This window comes from Clytia hemisphaerica, unplaced genomic scaffold (assembly GCF_902728285.1).
Source record: "Clytia hemisphaerica strain Z4C2 unplaced genomic scaffold, Clytia hemisphaerica genome assembly, whole genome shotgun sequence".
Classification (NCBI taxonomy): Eukaryota; Metazoa; Cnidaria; class Hydrozoa; order Leptothecata; family Clytiidae; genus Clytia; species Clytia hemisphaerica.
The window spans coordinates 549,155-565,813 of record NW_027104477.1 but is presented as its reverse complement, the minus strand read 5'-3'; the positions used below and the strand labels follow the sequence as shown (position 1 = coordinate 565,813).

Below are 16,659 nucleotides of genomic sequence, written 5' to 3'. Positions count from 1 at the left end.
TCGTCGTGATTATTCTGGTATACTTAACCAGTCGGGTGTTTAAGATAAAAACTGCAATTATTGCTCTTTTCGGAAATTATTGCCGAAAACTGCAATTTTTTTAATGATGAAATGCTGAATCAGCAAAATGTGTTGTCCTTTTACGGGCAAAGATGTCAGAGGTGTTTGAAAATAGTAAAATTGCATTGAGAAAAAGGTTTTTCGGATTTTTAAAAGTGATTTTTTCAATTTTTTGTTGCTCAATAACATGAAAAGTTCTAATATAATAAGTTAAAAGATCCTGCATCGATGCCGAAACATAGCCAGAAAGAGATAACATAACAAAACCCCCGTTGTAAATTTGTTTACATATGACTAGATTTTGCCATCTGCATTTCCAACAAAAACCAGTTGAAAACAAAACTGAACGAGGCACAGTGGGCCTACTTATCACGAGGGTGTCAAATACCACGTGTTCAATAATAAAATCAACTTTTATTTGCAAAAACGGCAATAATTGTCGAAAACGGCAATTTTCATTTATTTACTTTTTTATTTTTCTGCTGATTCAGCATTTCATCGTTAAAAAAATTGCCGTTTTCGGCAATAATTTCCGAAAAGAGCAATAATTGCAGTTTTTATCTTAAACACCCGACTGTTAACCCCAGTAATTTCTCGTTCTATAGCAAATCCGAAATTTTTTGTTTGCCTAGCTTTCGGGTTAGCCTGTAGAAAAGTGCCGTAGCGCGAACGAAGGCTTCAATAATTCGTCCGTCGTCCTGAGTTATCTACCTCACTAATAGCTGTACTTCAAAGGGCGACATTCCATCTCTCTTCCACAGACCTGTAAAGCCCCCGATGGAGCCTAGACACTTGACTAAAATCATACAATTTCACCAATTTGAAAGATGTGAAATAGCGTTTGCCGCCTACTTTTTTTATCTTGCGCACTGAAAACAATTAGAAAGCTAGATCCTATCTATCGGCACAAAATTTAAAAAGTCAATTTTTTTTGCTGGAGAAAACTTTAAGTTGCCTATCTAGCCCTTCGGCTTTTCAGATCTGCGCTCTCTCCCCGACGGGTGGAATATTGGCGCTTTGTCCGTGCCCGTGGGCGGAACGGACCACCTTGGTCGTTCCGGGTCGTTCTGGGTCGTTCCAGGTCGTTCTGGGTCGTTCCGGTACGTTACGGGTCATTACTACTAGTTCCTACTTATACAAACGACGGAAATGGCAGTAGAGTCAAGTCACCAGTGCACGAATGATCGTCTTTGAACTTGAAAAAAACAACCAAAAACTTCTATGGAACTTGCTTTGTTCAGCAGAATCCTCAAACTATCCCTTGCAATCTTCTCCAAAATTAAAATAAACAAAGCACTAGAACAACACCAAACCGATTTTGAACGAGGCCAAGTAAAAAAATCACGAAATTTCATTGAAACATGTTAGCTCATTAATTCAAAATCAATAGAAACATAATATCACCAGTAGTTGATAGATGTTTTGGCGCATGCGACAGTCTTTTTAAAAACTAATTACGCCACAACAGTTACCTAGAGACAAGATAATTTATCATGTTTTTATTGGCTGAGGGAATTTAATGTATGTGGAGTAATTTGTTATTCAAAAGACTGTCGCGTTCACCAAAACATCTAGCTATTTTCCTTAACAATTTACTTTTGGATACTTGGCAAGAAAGAGCAAATTTTATAGATTTTCTGATACATGACTAAATACAGTATAGACGTAACTCTTCATACAAAAATTACGCATATTTGGACTACCCAATGCTGCACGCAAGTACTTAAGCTAAGCCCTGCACGAGCAGGACAAAAATCAGTTTTTTGAAGTTTGCAAAAAAACGCCACATAGAAGATCTTTCAAAGCAGTACAGTATGTGTGAATAAAGCAATAAAAAATACAACTTGGAGTTGGATCTTTATTTATTCATCCAAACCTTAGCTTTAGAGCTACACTGTCAGTCAGAGATTATTGTTCAAATTGGAGAGGGAATTTTGTAAACATTGGATTTTTTACATCGGGAGTTGTTTTGTTCCTAGTTTAACAGCTGTGTTGTACAAGACAAATTATTAGATGACATTATCATTAAAAATTCTTGCTGTACCGTGAGATTGGATAACTTGCATCAGTGGAGGCTAATATACATTGCCCTCAAATGAATGACCTGGCTGGTCATTAAGATACAAAGTTTTAAAATCAAAACAAAAATGCTAGAGTAGAGCAAAGCTGCATAGTTCTTTTATTTTGAAATTTTGCTGCTTTGATTGGTCAGTCATTTGATTGCTATGCAAATTTCCCTCCACTGATACAAGTTACCCGACTTCACGGTAGTAATTAGTTACCAATAGACTGTTGCATTCTCCTAAACAACTATTTTTTAAGGCCACACTCTAAATAAATTTGCAAAGCAAATACAGTACAGTGTCCAGACCCTGAACAATGTACCAAACCTTTTTTTCCAGAATATTTTTCAGGTTGCCTTTTTTTCATAAGTTTGTTTTGTTTTGGGACTGCTGGTCTACGGAAAGTCTTTATTATTTCTATGCGTCTTGAATGTTTGTTCTCAATGTGAAGTCTTTTCTTCAATTTTTCGATTTTAATGGTCACACTTTTTGGACATCGACATAATTTTAAAGCTGATTGTGTCAACTTTTTTATCAATATTTTCAAAAACTAAACTGTATCCATTTGATTTTAATGGAAGGTTAGGCAATTACTTTTTTATTTTCTGGTTTACGGAATCGCCGACGTTTTTTTTGCAAAAATAAAATAAAAATAAAATTGAAATTCATAGAAATTTATTTATTTTTGCACTTTCGATTCTGTTTAATCGGCCATGAAATGTATTTTTTTAGAAAACTTCATTTTATAAGAGCAGGAAAGGAAGCTAAAAGGGTATAAAAACAGTTATCTCTTTTTCCCAATATGCTTCCTCCAATGGCGCTCAACACAATTATCCAGCTGAAAAACTTTCTTTGATTTTCTGCTGTGTATGTAAGTTTCCTCAAAACACATTTTTATTTTCTCCAACATTAAAGTTTGAAAACAACAATTTTATTTTTATTTTTTTTCCATCCTCCGCTCCAAAAGATCATCTCCAAATGTCCGTAAACCAGAAAATAAAAAAGTACTTGCCTTATCTTAACATACATAGTTTTATGAATGGTAGTTGAAGTTTTTTTTCTTAGGAATCTTTTTTGTTTACATGTAGCCATTTTGTACTAAAAAGGACAAACAGGTTTTTCAGGTGCCACTGGGAAAACTTGAAGCTCAATATATTGAAATACCTGTGAAGTCGGGGAAATTGCATAGCCATCAAAAGACAAGTATCATCTAATTGATTTAACACAGGTTTTACCCAGAGATGATTTATTTTCCGTTTGTACTGGCTGAGTGCAAGTATTTTATTTGCTAATTTGTTATTCAATAGACCGTCATGTCATCAAAATCAATTTTTGTATTTAGATGTCCAACTCTCAATATCACAAATGGGTTATCCAAAAATTATGCATCATATTTTACGTTGGTGAGTACTTTGCTTCAAACTTTTATCATTTTCCTATTAAAGTATTTACCTGTATAATAGCACATGAATTTTTTTTTCTTTATCAGGATTGACTTGTGCAACATTCTCATTCAAGTATGAATTTCAATGTGTACACGACTTAAACCAAAGTTGTCAAATTCAGTTTCAACCAACTCAAGTGTATACCGAAAAAGTACTTTTAGTATATTATTTTAAAGTCAATGGATGTCATTCAACGTTATCCATGTATACTGGGAAGCGGCGCACTAGACCATTGGAAACTGGCAAACCTTATATTAAAACAAACAACAAAATCACATTGTTCGTAAATACTGCATTTTGCCACTCAACAGTTTTATATGTTTTTGCCAAGCCAGTTGATACAAGTAAGTTAACCTCACCAGAACTATCATCACATTTTGAATATCAATTCATTAATCCTGCACTTGCTGGTTATAATGCACAAGTAGCTTATAGTTTACAGAACAAGATCTCTTTTTATCACATTTTGTCACATTCAAAAGACAAATCTTCTTATTTCTTGATATAGATTCAAAGATTCATTTTGAATATTTCCAAAAAGTTAATATTTTGCCCAGCCACCTGATGACGTCATGCAACAGGTGGCAGGTGACAAAATTTGGTGTTCCTGTTTAAAATTAAGTTTTAGACCTCTATGAATCATCTATACCAAATTTCATGCTTTTATCACTATCTGAAGTATTCTTACATTTTGATATGGACCTCACTAATAATAATACATTTTTTTATTCAGAAATATTGTAACCAACTCCATTGGACACCTCCTTCTCACAGATCCACTTGGACTCCTTCCACTGGAAAATATCGTCCGATGTGGAAAATTATCCTCCAATTTTTGTCCCCACTGAAAATAATCAAATGAACCAATCCTCACCACAAAATATCCTGCTATTTTTCCCATCCCCACTGAATTTTCTGACTTGGAAACAAAAGAATTGAAATCCCGGCCATAAAAAATATGGGAATATCAATCCTCATTGAGTTTCAGTCTGCAATTTTTATCCCCACTGGCTGAAAAAATCCTATCGGGTCCGTGAGAAGGGGCTGTCATAATCTTTGAGCAACTCTCCCAGTTTGATAGATAGCTTGTTATTGTTCTCCAGAAAAAAACATTTGATTATAATATAATATACCTACTTATTATTATCGGAAAAGATGGTACTGCTACTAACAAACAATTAGAAATTGAATACTTGAATTGAAATGATTTTGTTTTTATTTAAAATGACCTTTTATGACTAATCAATTTTTACTTTAATTTTTTAGTTTTAGTTGTTTGACAACTACCAAAGCATAGTGCATGATGCTTGAAAGACTTTATCTTTATACCTTGGAATGACTGCAAACGAGAAGGTATGCATCAAAAGTTGTGTGTTTTCATTGTGACTTTGCTGCTTGCCTTTTTTTTATTTATAATGATAGCATGTCCTTATTAAAAATAGATTTGCGTAATCCTAAGCTAAGTTTTGTACTAGCGCATTGTGTTTTGCATCCATTTTTCATGTAAAGAGTTATATTACTTTATTTAGATGGTTTGCAAAGGTTTTGATGGCAGTAGTTGTTTTTGTTCCTATGAACAAAAGGCTGGAGGCCTGAAAAGCTGCACAGTTCTACTGTAGATTCAAATCTAGAAATAGAAGATAAATCAGGATAAATAGAAAATGTTTTTGATTGCTTGCCGTTATAATTTTGTATTTTTGACGCTAATAGTTTTTGCTTGATTTTGCATGTATATTGTCTAACTGTAGACAGCTGTAGATTGTTATTTTGCATTTTGAAAAGTTCCTTAAAAATATGATTTTCAGCAATGCAGATTTCCTGAATTCGTGCAAATTCTTTTATTGTATTTTCATGAGTGGGTAAGCATCTTTAAATTGATAAGCTTTCCCAGTTTTATGTGGCTCCTAGGGAAAGTCATTTGCAAGAAGTAGAATGCACCATTACTGATTTTTTAGGTGTTCAATATGAGTTGAAAGCCTTTGCATATGATCAATGGTCATTGTCAACATTTAATAATGGGGCACTTTCAGACAAAACACACAATGTATGGTTGCTACCTAAACTGAACAATAAACTCTATCTGGTCATCAAAATTGACACATTTGCAACAGTAAACAACGACATCAAATCATGTGTCTCCAACTCCTCGCTGGTCATCACTCAATATTCATCTGATGCTGGGAATATCAAATTGACGGTTGATTCATGCTCACTAATCAAAGAACAAATGATTGTTGTGACTCTTGAGCCTTCAGACTTTTCAACCTTACACTTATATTGGAGTGTAAGTAACCCATTATTGTATAAAGTCAATGGGTTTATGAACCTAGGTATGTTTTTAATAGTAGTTCTCATTTTTTATTTCTCTTGATCCTTGCAAGTTAACTTTTGTTTATGAAAGTAACCCCCAAGTAAAGCTTTTAATAAATACACAAAATAGAAAGTCAGTCCCTTATATAATTTCTTTTTCAGAAAATAATAAAGAATGGCTGAATTCATATTGTCTACATTCCTCTAGTACTTTTTGAACCCATTCCCATTTGCTTTTAAAACAACGTTCAGTTGCCAATATTATAAAGGGTGTCCAAAAATTTTTGACGGAGAGTTTTTCTTTATGCCATACTTCTTATAAGGAAATTAAGACTCTCCGTCATAAATTTTGAGCCCCCCAGTAGATCCGCCACTGAGTGTTATTTCATGAAAGGACTTACTTCTTTTTCAGACTGTGGTACATTTTACAAACCGTTCATGTCTCCTCATCAACGACTAGAAGATTCTTATATAATTCAAGATGTTTTTACCAAGCCTACCACGTGTAAATGGATTTTCCAATCAGATGTTCTAATGACAGTAGACATTGCTTATACAGACAACTCCAAAGTCTGTGACAACAAGGTCGAACTTAATGGCTTGGATTACTTTGAACCATTGACTGTGTCAAGATGTGTACTTCAAGACTTCAAGACACCTCCAACCAAATTCTTGATGTTCACTTATACAACTTATCATACTGTCCGATTTTCAGCTGACATCAGATTTTTTAATAATGAATCAGTACTCTCTACAGCTACACCCTCACTCTCACCATCCAAGACAACAGCTACTCCTATAACAACTACCACCACCTTGAAACCAATCACACATCAACCAACATCACCAAAGACTCTAACACCAGATACTAAAGGTATAGAGTATGGGCTGATATTTCTGTTTTATAGCTGAGATTGAATGAGAATCGACTCAAAATTTACTTCTTGTATAAGTTTTGTTAATGGAGATGATTAGAAACCTTCTGTTGATAAGTTTAAAAAGTATGTCTCTTGTAATTTCTTAGGTGAGTTTGTCCATCAAATTGAATTATACATTGATATTTTTTTGTTGTAGATTGCTTTGATAAACGGGAGTTCAAGTTCAAGAATGGTAAGACAACTGAACGTTTGGATATTCAAAAACAATTTCGAAATTGCAATCAATTATCTTGTGCGTGTAAATGGTATGTTTACTCAAAACATGAATTCACGTTGGACTTGACGCTTGATGTTGCACCAGTGGCACCAATAACCAACACTGAATGTCCAAATCGAATCTATATTGATGATGGTGATTCTTTCGACATGCAAACATTACATGGAACATGCAAATTGAAAAACTATGCATCACCAAAAACAAAAATGATACAAATCATTTATGAAGCTTTGGAGGATTCAGATTTAACAGCTGTCATTAAATACCATAAAGTGGTGTCACCCAGACCTACACCAACACCTTCAAACAAACCCAATCCTTCAGAATCACTTTCAAAGCATTTACCAACTGAATCATCAAAACAACCAACACTTAGTTCAACGTCCTCCATATTCACATCCAATAAGCCTTCGAAATCGCTTTCAACAACGCTGGAGTCACAATCTTGTAAGCATCAAAGTCCAATTTCTTAAGACGTTCACTTATAAGAGCCCTTTTCATAAAATCCAGAAATTGACCCCCTTGAAATTTCATCAAATTTTGGCTTTCACAGGCTTCACTGAACTTGGTTTCAGAGTAAAATTGACCTCTTGCAAGTTCCCTGAATTAAAAAAAAAAAGAAAACACTCTTTTTACATCTAAAAGAAGAAAATAAAATTTTGTTTTGATGGAACGTTTTCTAATTTGGTCAATTAAATGAAATTTTATACTCAAGTGAATCAAAAATTTTAATACTTAAAATTGCTTCAACTCGGCTTCAAAACCTTCAAAATCTGCCAACAGATATTGTGCTTATGTTTTTGTATCTTTTAGCATCCCCCTGACACTCAATTGGTAATTTATAATTATACAGTCTCCTTAGCTCGAACAAGTTTTATGGTTCCTTAAGTTAATAATGCCTTAAAACAATCTCCTTAACTCAAAATGTCTTTAACTCAAACAAATTTGTGTTCCCCGTGCGTGCTTGAGTAATGGAGATTCCATTTTATTATCTTCCTAATTTCATCTCATAGCTATCGTTGTTCAACCAACACCCTCAGTAACTGACAACTCTGAAAACAAAAGAAATCCTGAATTGTACATCATAGTTGGTGTGATTGCTGGTGTATTTTGTCTGGTCTTGTTACTTATTTGTTGTTTGTGTAGGTTAGTAAAGTTTTCCAATGCAAAATATTCAATACTCTGGCGTGTTTTAATATTGAAAAAATATATATTTTAACATCTTGATGAAATTTATTGAAATTTTCAAACAAATATCCTATCTGTACAGTGTGTCCCGAAAAAATCAGACAAATTTTCATATAAAGTAAAAACCTCAAAACTTAATCATCTTATTAACTGGCCTTAGAATGATTGAAACAAGTTTAAAATTCTCTGTCCAATCAATAGATATTTAATTTCCAAGATAATTGAATTGTTTTTTGAGATCGAAATATTTTAAGTCATAAATTTTCGCATAAATGTCTTTATATAAAGATTTGTCCGCTTTTTTCAGCCACACTGTATATCTGTGATTTACTAAAATACTCTGACTTTAATTTTACAAGAAAATTGCCTATAGAAATTATGTATCTCTCATTTTGGCAGAATGAGGAGAGGTCGTACCAAAGAAGCAAACTACCCAGTGTTGGCAATCAACCCTTCATCAACCAGCACCATAGAATCACCACAATCTGCTGGTGGAAAGCAAAACAAAATGAAAAAAAGTAATACAAGGTAAGCAAAACTTACTGAGATATTTTTTTACTTGATTGTCTTCAGAGTTCAAGAATATACTTATAGAAACACTTTTTAAAGAGAGTAGACCAAAGCACTTTGGTTTTCTCATGCTTCTCATCTTTTGACACATTGATTCTCTTGATGATCTTATATCGGTAGTTAGTTTTCCTTTGGAAAAAAAAAATTATTCAGTAATTACTTTTGGAAATACATGAAAACGTTTCTTGTGCCTTTATAAAACCCTGGTTTTTGGGAGAAAACATATGACCCCTCTTTTAGTATATAATTTACATTACCATGTATTCCTTCATAAAAAGTGATGAATGTGTGAAATAATTTTCATTTATTTTCAGCTCAATCCCTTTAGTGGAGTTGAATTCACTCGAGACCATGCCAAGGAAGAAAACCAAAAAGTATGAGCTCTATTTTTTAACATCGTTCATTCATCCATCCATTCATTCATTCATTCATTCATTCATTCAATCTTTTTAAATAAACTTGTAACCTCGTACGTTTTTTCAAAATCAGGGTGTTGACGAGTTTTACGTTTATTTCTTACAGATCTTTTAAACGTGTTTTCAAATCAACATTTCGAAGAAGCGCTAAAGCAACTTCTTTGTAAGAACTTTTCTCGTCCGTTCTTTTTATTCTTCCTCATTTCTTGAATGAGTTTAGAGGTTCCATTTAGTTGCACGTTTATAGAGATTTCATGTTGGGTTAGTTAGTTAGTTAGTTAGTTTAGTTAGTTACACAATTCCGCCATTGTAAAAGCAAACATTCGAATTTTGTAGAGGCGACTCTTTTCGCAAATCGAACGTTTGCTTCCATAATGGTGGAACGTTACGTAACTTAACAAATCATGCCTGAAAAACCTCCATAAGGGAACTTAATACTTTTTGTTTGTCTTTTGTCATGTTTTCATCTCTGTTAATGGAGAAATACACGCTATATACACATACACATCTTAACTACAGTTTTAAGTTTTTAAGTCGAGTCTCCGTGACTCGAATGTTAATGAAACCATTAATCTTTTGAGTTTAAGATAATTCGAATTATAGACACGCAAAACAATTCTCTTGAGTTCGAGTTTTGTGGGGGCTCGACTATGGATTGTACTGTATATTATTAATGTGGTCATACGTCTCAAATAATTGAGGTACTATTTCACGTTTAGTTGGGGAGCAGACAAAGGACCACATCATGGAGCTTCAAAGGAAATCGGAAAAGACAATCTTGCTCAGACCACGTGAGAGATTATTTTTGACCACCAAGAAAAGATCGTTACTATGGGTTTTTAGAAATGATTTAGTTTGTCAAATCCGAAAATGAAGCGTATTATTGGTGATATGAAAAAGCCGTCAAATATCGCGGCTTTTTAAGGTCACGTATAAGTCCATGTTGATTTGGAAGTCAGAGTTATTTAATTCTTCCTATGTTTTACACGGTTTTGTATAATAACAAATTATATAAGAACACGAGGCTTTGATGGCTAAGATACATAAGAACATTCCAAGGCTTTGCGGTCTCTAAAACACCCGATTTCTTAGGAAAAGGAACAAAATTGCTCACATAAAGGTTAAAATGAAAACATCTTAGGAATATTTTCAGACTTAAAACTTAGCAAGGTAAGAACATCCATATTTTGGATGTTATTATAAAAAAACAAACGTATATTCGATCATTTTTTTCAGGGATGATGGTGATGGGATGCTTGAATTGTATGAAAGGTAGGTTACTTCTTGTAACAACCTAAATGTTTTGAGCCAAAGAAAGCGATGTCCGAATAGTCTAATGCGTAAGTGCTTCACACTAGAGGTTCCCGGCTCGAATTCCCCGCTCATTCCAATGTTCTGTTCAGCTCATAGATAGCCGAGTCGCATGCCTATAGTCCCAGTTAAAGCATTCGAAAAATTGTCTAAAAAGGGAAAACTTAGTCGGGTGATAGTTTTCGTCGGGGAAAACTTCGTTACTTTTGGGAAAGTCTTTATCACAACAAAGCCAGAAAGGTTTTTCGCCGGGGAAAACTTCATCATTCTCGCCGGACTTTTCCCCTTCAAGTTATCTTGAACATTTGTATCGCAAAATCATCTTCCATTTCATTTTTGTCAAAAAGTTCGTCCTCCAATGCAATTGTTCGACGAGCCTAGATTTTTTAATTTCGTTTACTTTTAGTTATGACGAACCAGATATGATGCAGAACAAATCTTATATGTAAGTGACGTTGTGATTAAAGCTCAATATAACTAAGATTGAGGTTTTTTTAATCAAAACTTCATTTTCTAAAGTCTGTCTCAATATAATTTGCAGCGGAAAACAGAATTCGACCTAGATAGCGGTTTTGTGCTCGTTGAAAAGATAACCAGAAGTTGAATAATATGAAATACAAAAATACATACACAATTTTATTTCTAGAACAATGAAATCGTTCGATCACAAACAAAACAAAAGCATCCGGAGACAAGATATTGCGTAAGTTTAGATGTTGTCTTTGTTGTCCATCCATGCATGGGTAAGCCTATCCTCTGGTTCTCTTTGTGAAAAAAGCTACAAACACCCGGCAAAACCTAATTTCACATTATCCGATGAATTCCTCTTTTTTCCCTTAGATGTTGGTTTAAAATAATCTTTCCAGCCAAAACTAGCTGACAAAAATTAGGTTCCCAAAATTGGACCCTTACAATGCAGAGAAACGTTAGCCAAATTTGAGTAAATTTAGGGTTAAAAATCGACCCTTGCGGTGCATTTCCTTGAAAGTTTTTGTCCATTTTAAGGCGAAAATGGTCAGATTTTTCGATATTTTATAAAAATGGTTTGATTATGATACTTTTGATTATTTTTCCAGGATTGTGGCGAGTGGCGAATACACCCTACCAACCAATGAGCCTATCACAGACAGGTATTTATTCCTTCACAATCTTGCTCCAAGTCTGTCAAGGTTATTATTCAAATCTTGTTCCTTCCTTTTCTCACATTATAAGAAAAGTTTTTATAAATAAAGTACTTTTCCATCATTCCGCACAGCCAAAACAACAATAATGTCGAAAGTGAAAACATTTACAACATTCCACAGAATGATTTCAACCAACAGCCCAAACAACAATCGGCTATGTAAGCTACCAATTATTCCTTCTTTTGATAATTTGCTGAAATCTATTAACAAACGAGCAAAGAACACAAATATGATTTTGAATATGTTTGTTTGGCCTACTTTTCAAATTAAGAAATGAAAATTAAAATTGATATGTAGCGAAGTACATTTTTCTCTAAGAATATCCGATAAACAGAGATTTGTACATTTCAATTTTTGATTACAGAGGAAGCGATTCAACAGATAACATTTACAATGTTCCAAAGACTGACATCGATAATACAACACCGTCCCCATCGTAAGAAAAGTTCTTGATTTGGAAAGGTTTATAGTAGATGCTCTTTGAAAAAAGTTTTCGACTTTGTCGGTATTGTATTTCCTTAAAAAAGCGCCCATTAGATTTTCATGATTCTGGGTGCGGTGCTCTTTGGAGGGCAGTACTCTTTTCAAGGTTGGAACTATTATTGCATAGAAAGGAAACTAATTTTACTACCATAGTTTTGGTTTTTGTAGCTTTTTGTACTTAAAACTGGCATATGCTCTATTTCAAAAGCCTCTAACTTCCTTTTAACAAATTTGAAAGGACATGAAGAATCTACCAAAAAGTCTAATTTTGGCAAAAATAAAGCCTATAATATATGGAGGGTGCCGCAAAATAGAGGAATCGATAGAGTTTCAATTAGAAACAAAAGCGTTTACTCCAGCAAGTTTCTTTTTTGTCTAGTTCAACCGTGAATAAAGATGCAGAGAATATCTACAACGTCCCTAAGAACGATTTCAACAAAATGCCACAACAAGATTACATCATGTAAGTTTCTTTTCTCGTTTTGATTATTTTTTGATGTTCCCACTCCAGCCGAAAAGCTTTAATTTTTTAGATGAACAATAATTACTTGATGTAGTCTTTGTAAAAGACGCTTGGTAACAATTTGTAGACGGTCAAGGTCTTTTCAGTACCCTAAAATGTAGGAAAAAGACTTAAAGAAAGCTCAACACTTTGACAATGAAAATCTGAATCTTTTTCTTTTGAAAGGTCTGATAGACAAAAAGACGCGTATCGGCAATCTAATTTGTATGATGTGTAAGTTTTAGACTCATTTTTTCCAACATTTCATTGCCCCGCATAAGGAAGCTATGCTATTTGATATGTCACATATATCTTGTTTAAACATAGATAGAGCTTCCCCGTCTATTGCTGAAGCAAAGTGTTTTATATAAGATTTCATAAACTCATTTAGTATAGTAAGATATGTGACGCGAGCCTTGAAGTCATGACAGTGTCAACATACTTCAACAGTAAAATGAAAGGTTTCTAGTCTCATTTCGTCCCACGTCGACATTGCCTAGTGGGAGATAGATCCCCCGCTCCGCCGACATAAAGCCATGTGAAATAATAGTACTGCTTGTCCGTGTTTAACTTCATCTTTTGCGCATTTAGAGATTCATATTCAACATTTTATGATAACTTTGCGTAATTTCCACTCAAATTTTTTTCAGTCCGAAGACTCTTGAAACCAGCAACCAATCAGCGAGCGATCAATTGAGAGACAAAGAAAGATCTTCATCGAATATCTTGTATGCTCCTGTGTAAGTTACCAGTCCCTTTAAAGGGGCTGAAAAATATTATTGAAGTTAAAACTTTTTATAGAGAATATTTTCTGAAGTTTTAAAAACAGGAGTAAAATATCTTCTCTCTGCAGATTTGAGTGTGCTTTCAAACTTCACCGACATATTGAGGACAATTTACTGTATGTTATTAATATGTTTTTTCAGGTCATATGTTTCCTCTGAAAATTCACTCTACGAAAGGTAACAATACTTTTTATCAGGATTTCACTCACTTTAGTTTTTTCGTGGTAGAAAAAAATGACAGATTTTATTACTTAATCGACGCTCTACTATTGGATACGCTTCATTATTCGATAATATTGAAAGTCTACAAGAAACACCCATAAACAACACTTTACCCATACGATACTCTATGAAAATCCAAATCCGTGTAATTTGAATTAGAGAGCGTCGATATTGTATGCTGATTATATTATTTTTTGTACGAAGCATATAGTTGACCTGAACTAAATGAGGGACCCTCACAACTTCAACTAACCAGCAAATAGTGTCTCCATCCTACTTCATAATTTCTCTATTTCAAGCACTCCTGAACCAGACGTTGGGTCACGTGGTCTTCTTTACCCAGCTCAAACACTTCTAAAGAAGGCGTCTCGATTATCCAGACATTTCAGTCGAAGTAGTAGCACGAGCAGTGACCCCTCTTCTCCACATAACTCGTTCAAACAATCCGCCAGTTTCTCTGATCTCACCAAAAACACTGTGAGGGAGAATGAGACAATGGAGCACGGAAGATCTGCGGTTGAGAACAATAATGGCGGAATGAATAACGAGTATGCGTACATGCAAAGCCCAAAGTAAGTACGATGGTGTTTTCCAAATGTTTTTGGATTTCTTTTGTTAATAAACCTTTAAAGAAAATCTTCGTTCGTGTGTGAGCGTATTAATTTTTTGAGCCATTTTTATTTGAGGTAAAGTTTCATCAAAGACGATTCATTTTGACCAGCGTTCTTCTAAAAGTTTAAAGTTATTAAAATGCTGGAGGGAGAAGTCATGAAACTCTGAAGGATAAGAAATCGGTCTAATCAAGTAAATGGGGTTGCCCGGAAAATCTGAAAAATCGAAAATAGCCTCAATAGAAATGCTGTTTGGTAATTTAAATATAGTTATTTGAAAAAGGACAGACGACTGTCTAACTTAAATTTTAAGGAACGGATTATTCTTCTTCAAATCAGTTAAATATATTAATTACAAAGGAAGGGAGACTTTCTTGCTTTTAGGGCATCTCCGTTTTAAATCGAATTATAATAGAAACAATCCAATAATTCTTGATATGCGTAAGTCGAGATCGCGTAATATTTTATAACGTTGGAACCCGAAAAAAGCCAGATTTTGACCACCATGTCCCTATTTTTTCCGGGTCAAATCCCGGCTTTTTTCCGGTGTTACCGTTACGTTTATCAAGAATAGAGGTTAGACTAAGAAAGAATCGACTGGATTTTTATTGAGAATTTTGATTTTTCATTATTTTTAATAGGAAAGATCATAGTTGCCCTGACAACGTGCTTTATTCCAGGTAGGTGGCTTTTTATTTCGGTTCATATTATATTCAGATATATAGCTGATGCTCTCTAATTCAATTTTCAAGGCGTTTAGATCGAATTAGGGAGCGTATCGAATCGTAGAGCGTCGTTTACGAGAGTTTCTTGCTGACGGCGACTTAAATGAATGTTTTGAAAATGACAAATATTGGATGTATCAAAGAATAGCTTGTCGGATTAGAGAGCGTCGCCTGTACTGAACATTGACAGTGTTTGTTGTTGTTAGGTGTTAAGCTAGGATTTGTGAATGTCGGTCGGTTTGTATACTTCAAATGCATTGGGGTTAGTCTGAATTCAAAAATAGTCGAATTTAGCGAATTTTAGACTTCTTCCTTGGAGAAATTTTTCGTGGAATTTTTTTCCATAAATGACATAAATTAAAAAATATATATATTGGGGGTCTGGAACGAGTTTTTCCTAGTGCTACAAATAGACCTCCTGAAGTTGAGTGCATTACGGTGGACCATAATCGACTGTTTATTGAGCTTGAAGAAACTTTCTTTCTTTGTAAAATTCTTTGGCTACTACATGTTGTTGTTTTTTATTTTTAAAATATTCATGAGAGCTCTTTAAAAACTATTTTCAATCGATTGGAAATTCAACTCGGAAAATATATTATTTAGAAAACCAGAAAGAAAAATTAATTTGATTCCAATATGTTTAAGCTGAAATTTTCTTTTTCAAAGCAGAATTAACAAATGAATTCTTCAAATTTTGCACTCGCGTGACGCAGATGGATGAAATGATGTGTAAGCAAATGAGAGTAGATAAGTCTGATAATGTACTTTGATTTGATTTCTTTTGTTTTCTTAGCACTGGAAGTCTGCTCGACAAAGACAATCCGCTGTATGAATAGGTTCGTTTGGTTCAAAGCTGGCACGGTTGGAGTTGAAATAATTATGAAATTGTTAGAAATAACTTCAAATGAATCATCTTTTACCAGTTGAATGGAATGCTGGGTCCATTAGTCCGTCTGATTCAAAAATACAGTAAACTCTCTCTAATTCGAACTTCTATGATTCGACTCTTTCTGTAATTCGAACTAAAGGATCAGAATCCTCCTCCGGGGTTCACTTATACTGGTATTATAATACCTCATCAGTGCTAGCGTCCTTAGTAAGATCTTAGCAACTATTTTTTTCTTGTAACAGTACACGCTTTTTTTTTTATAAGAATAGTGTTTTTTCATTTCATCATGGATATTCTTAACTTTTTGGCGAAAATCATCCAAAAATATTCTTACAGTATTCTTAGGTTAAGATCGAAATTGGCAATCTACAGGTTATAAAATGCATTAAAAATGGCATTCTTAAGTTCAGTTGTTAAATTTCATGATGGTGATATTCTTAGTATAATTCTTAATTTTTTGGCCATTTTCATCATGGACATTCTTATAAAGTGTATTCTTATTAAAAAAAAAGCGTGTAGCGTGCTTCCACCTGCTTAGTTTAACTTTATGTCTATGAGTGTGGTCGCTCGTCTCGCTTATAGTAAGACAAATGAATATTACTTACAACTGCTTACTCACTTGCTTTTAATGAGGGCCGGCGTAAAAGGGGCTGGCGCTAAATTAGAGGCCGGAGTAAAAAGGACCGATGAGGTCACTTCTCCATATCAAATTTTTGTATGATCCTAATTTTTTGTCGATC

At 34.0% G+C, this 16,659-nt stretch overlaps 1 protein-coding gene across 3 annotated transcripts; it reads left to right on the top strand.

Annotated features, from left to right (window-relative positions):
* The first annotated feature begins 3,394 nt into the window (after window positions 1–3,394).
* Window positions 3,395–16,110, top strand: LOC136821454 (uncharacterized). 3 transcript variants are annotated; one of them, XM_067077688.1, is made up of 23 exons: window positions 3,396–3,526; window positions 3,613–3,912; window positions 5,524–5,898; window positions 6,291–6,752; window positions 6,953–7,480; window positions 8,047–8,179; window positions 8,621–8,749; window positions 9,106–9,165; window positions 9,314–9,370; window positions 9,927–9,998; window positions 10,444–10,479; window positions 10,925–10,963; window positions 11,165–11,221; window positions 11,595–11,648; window positions 11,774–11,860; window positions 12,067–12,138; window positions 12,565–12,648; window positions 12,874–12,921; window positions 13,338–13,427; window positions 13,614–13,649; window positions 13,994–14,266; window positions 14,947–14,985; window positions 15,824–16,110. In XM_067077688.1, exons 1-23 carry the CDS (start codon window positions 3,466–3,468, stop codon window positions 15,864–15,866), a joined length of 3,135 nt encoding a protein of 1,044 aa, XP_066933789.1. In that variant the 5' UTR covers window positions 3,396–3,465; the 3' UTR covers window positions 15,867–16,110. The 3 variants fall into 3 exon arrangements, with proteins under 3 accessions (XP_066933791.1, XP_066933790.1, XP_066933789.1); XM_067077690.1 differs by lacking the exon at window positions 9,314–9,370 and having other exon boundaries at window positions 3,395–3,526; XM_067077689.1 differs by lacking the exon at window positions 12,874–12,921 and having other exon boundaries at window positions 3,395–3,526.
* The last annotated feature ends 549 nt before the right edge of the window (window positions 16,111–16,659 follow it).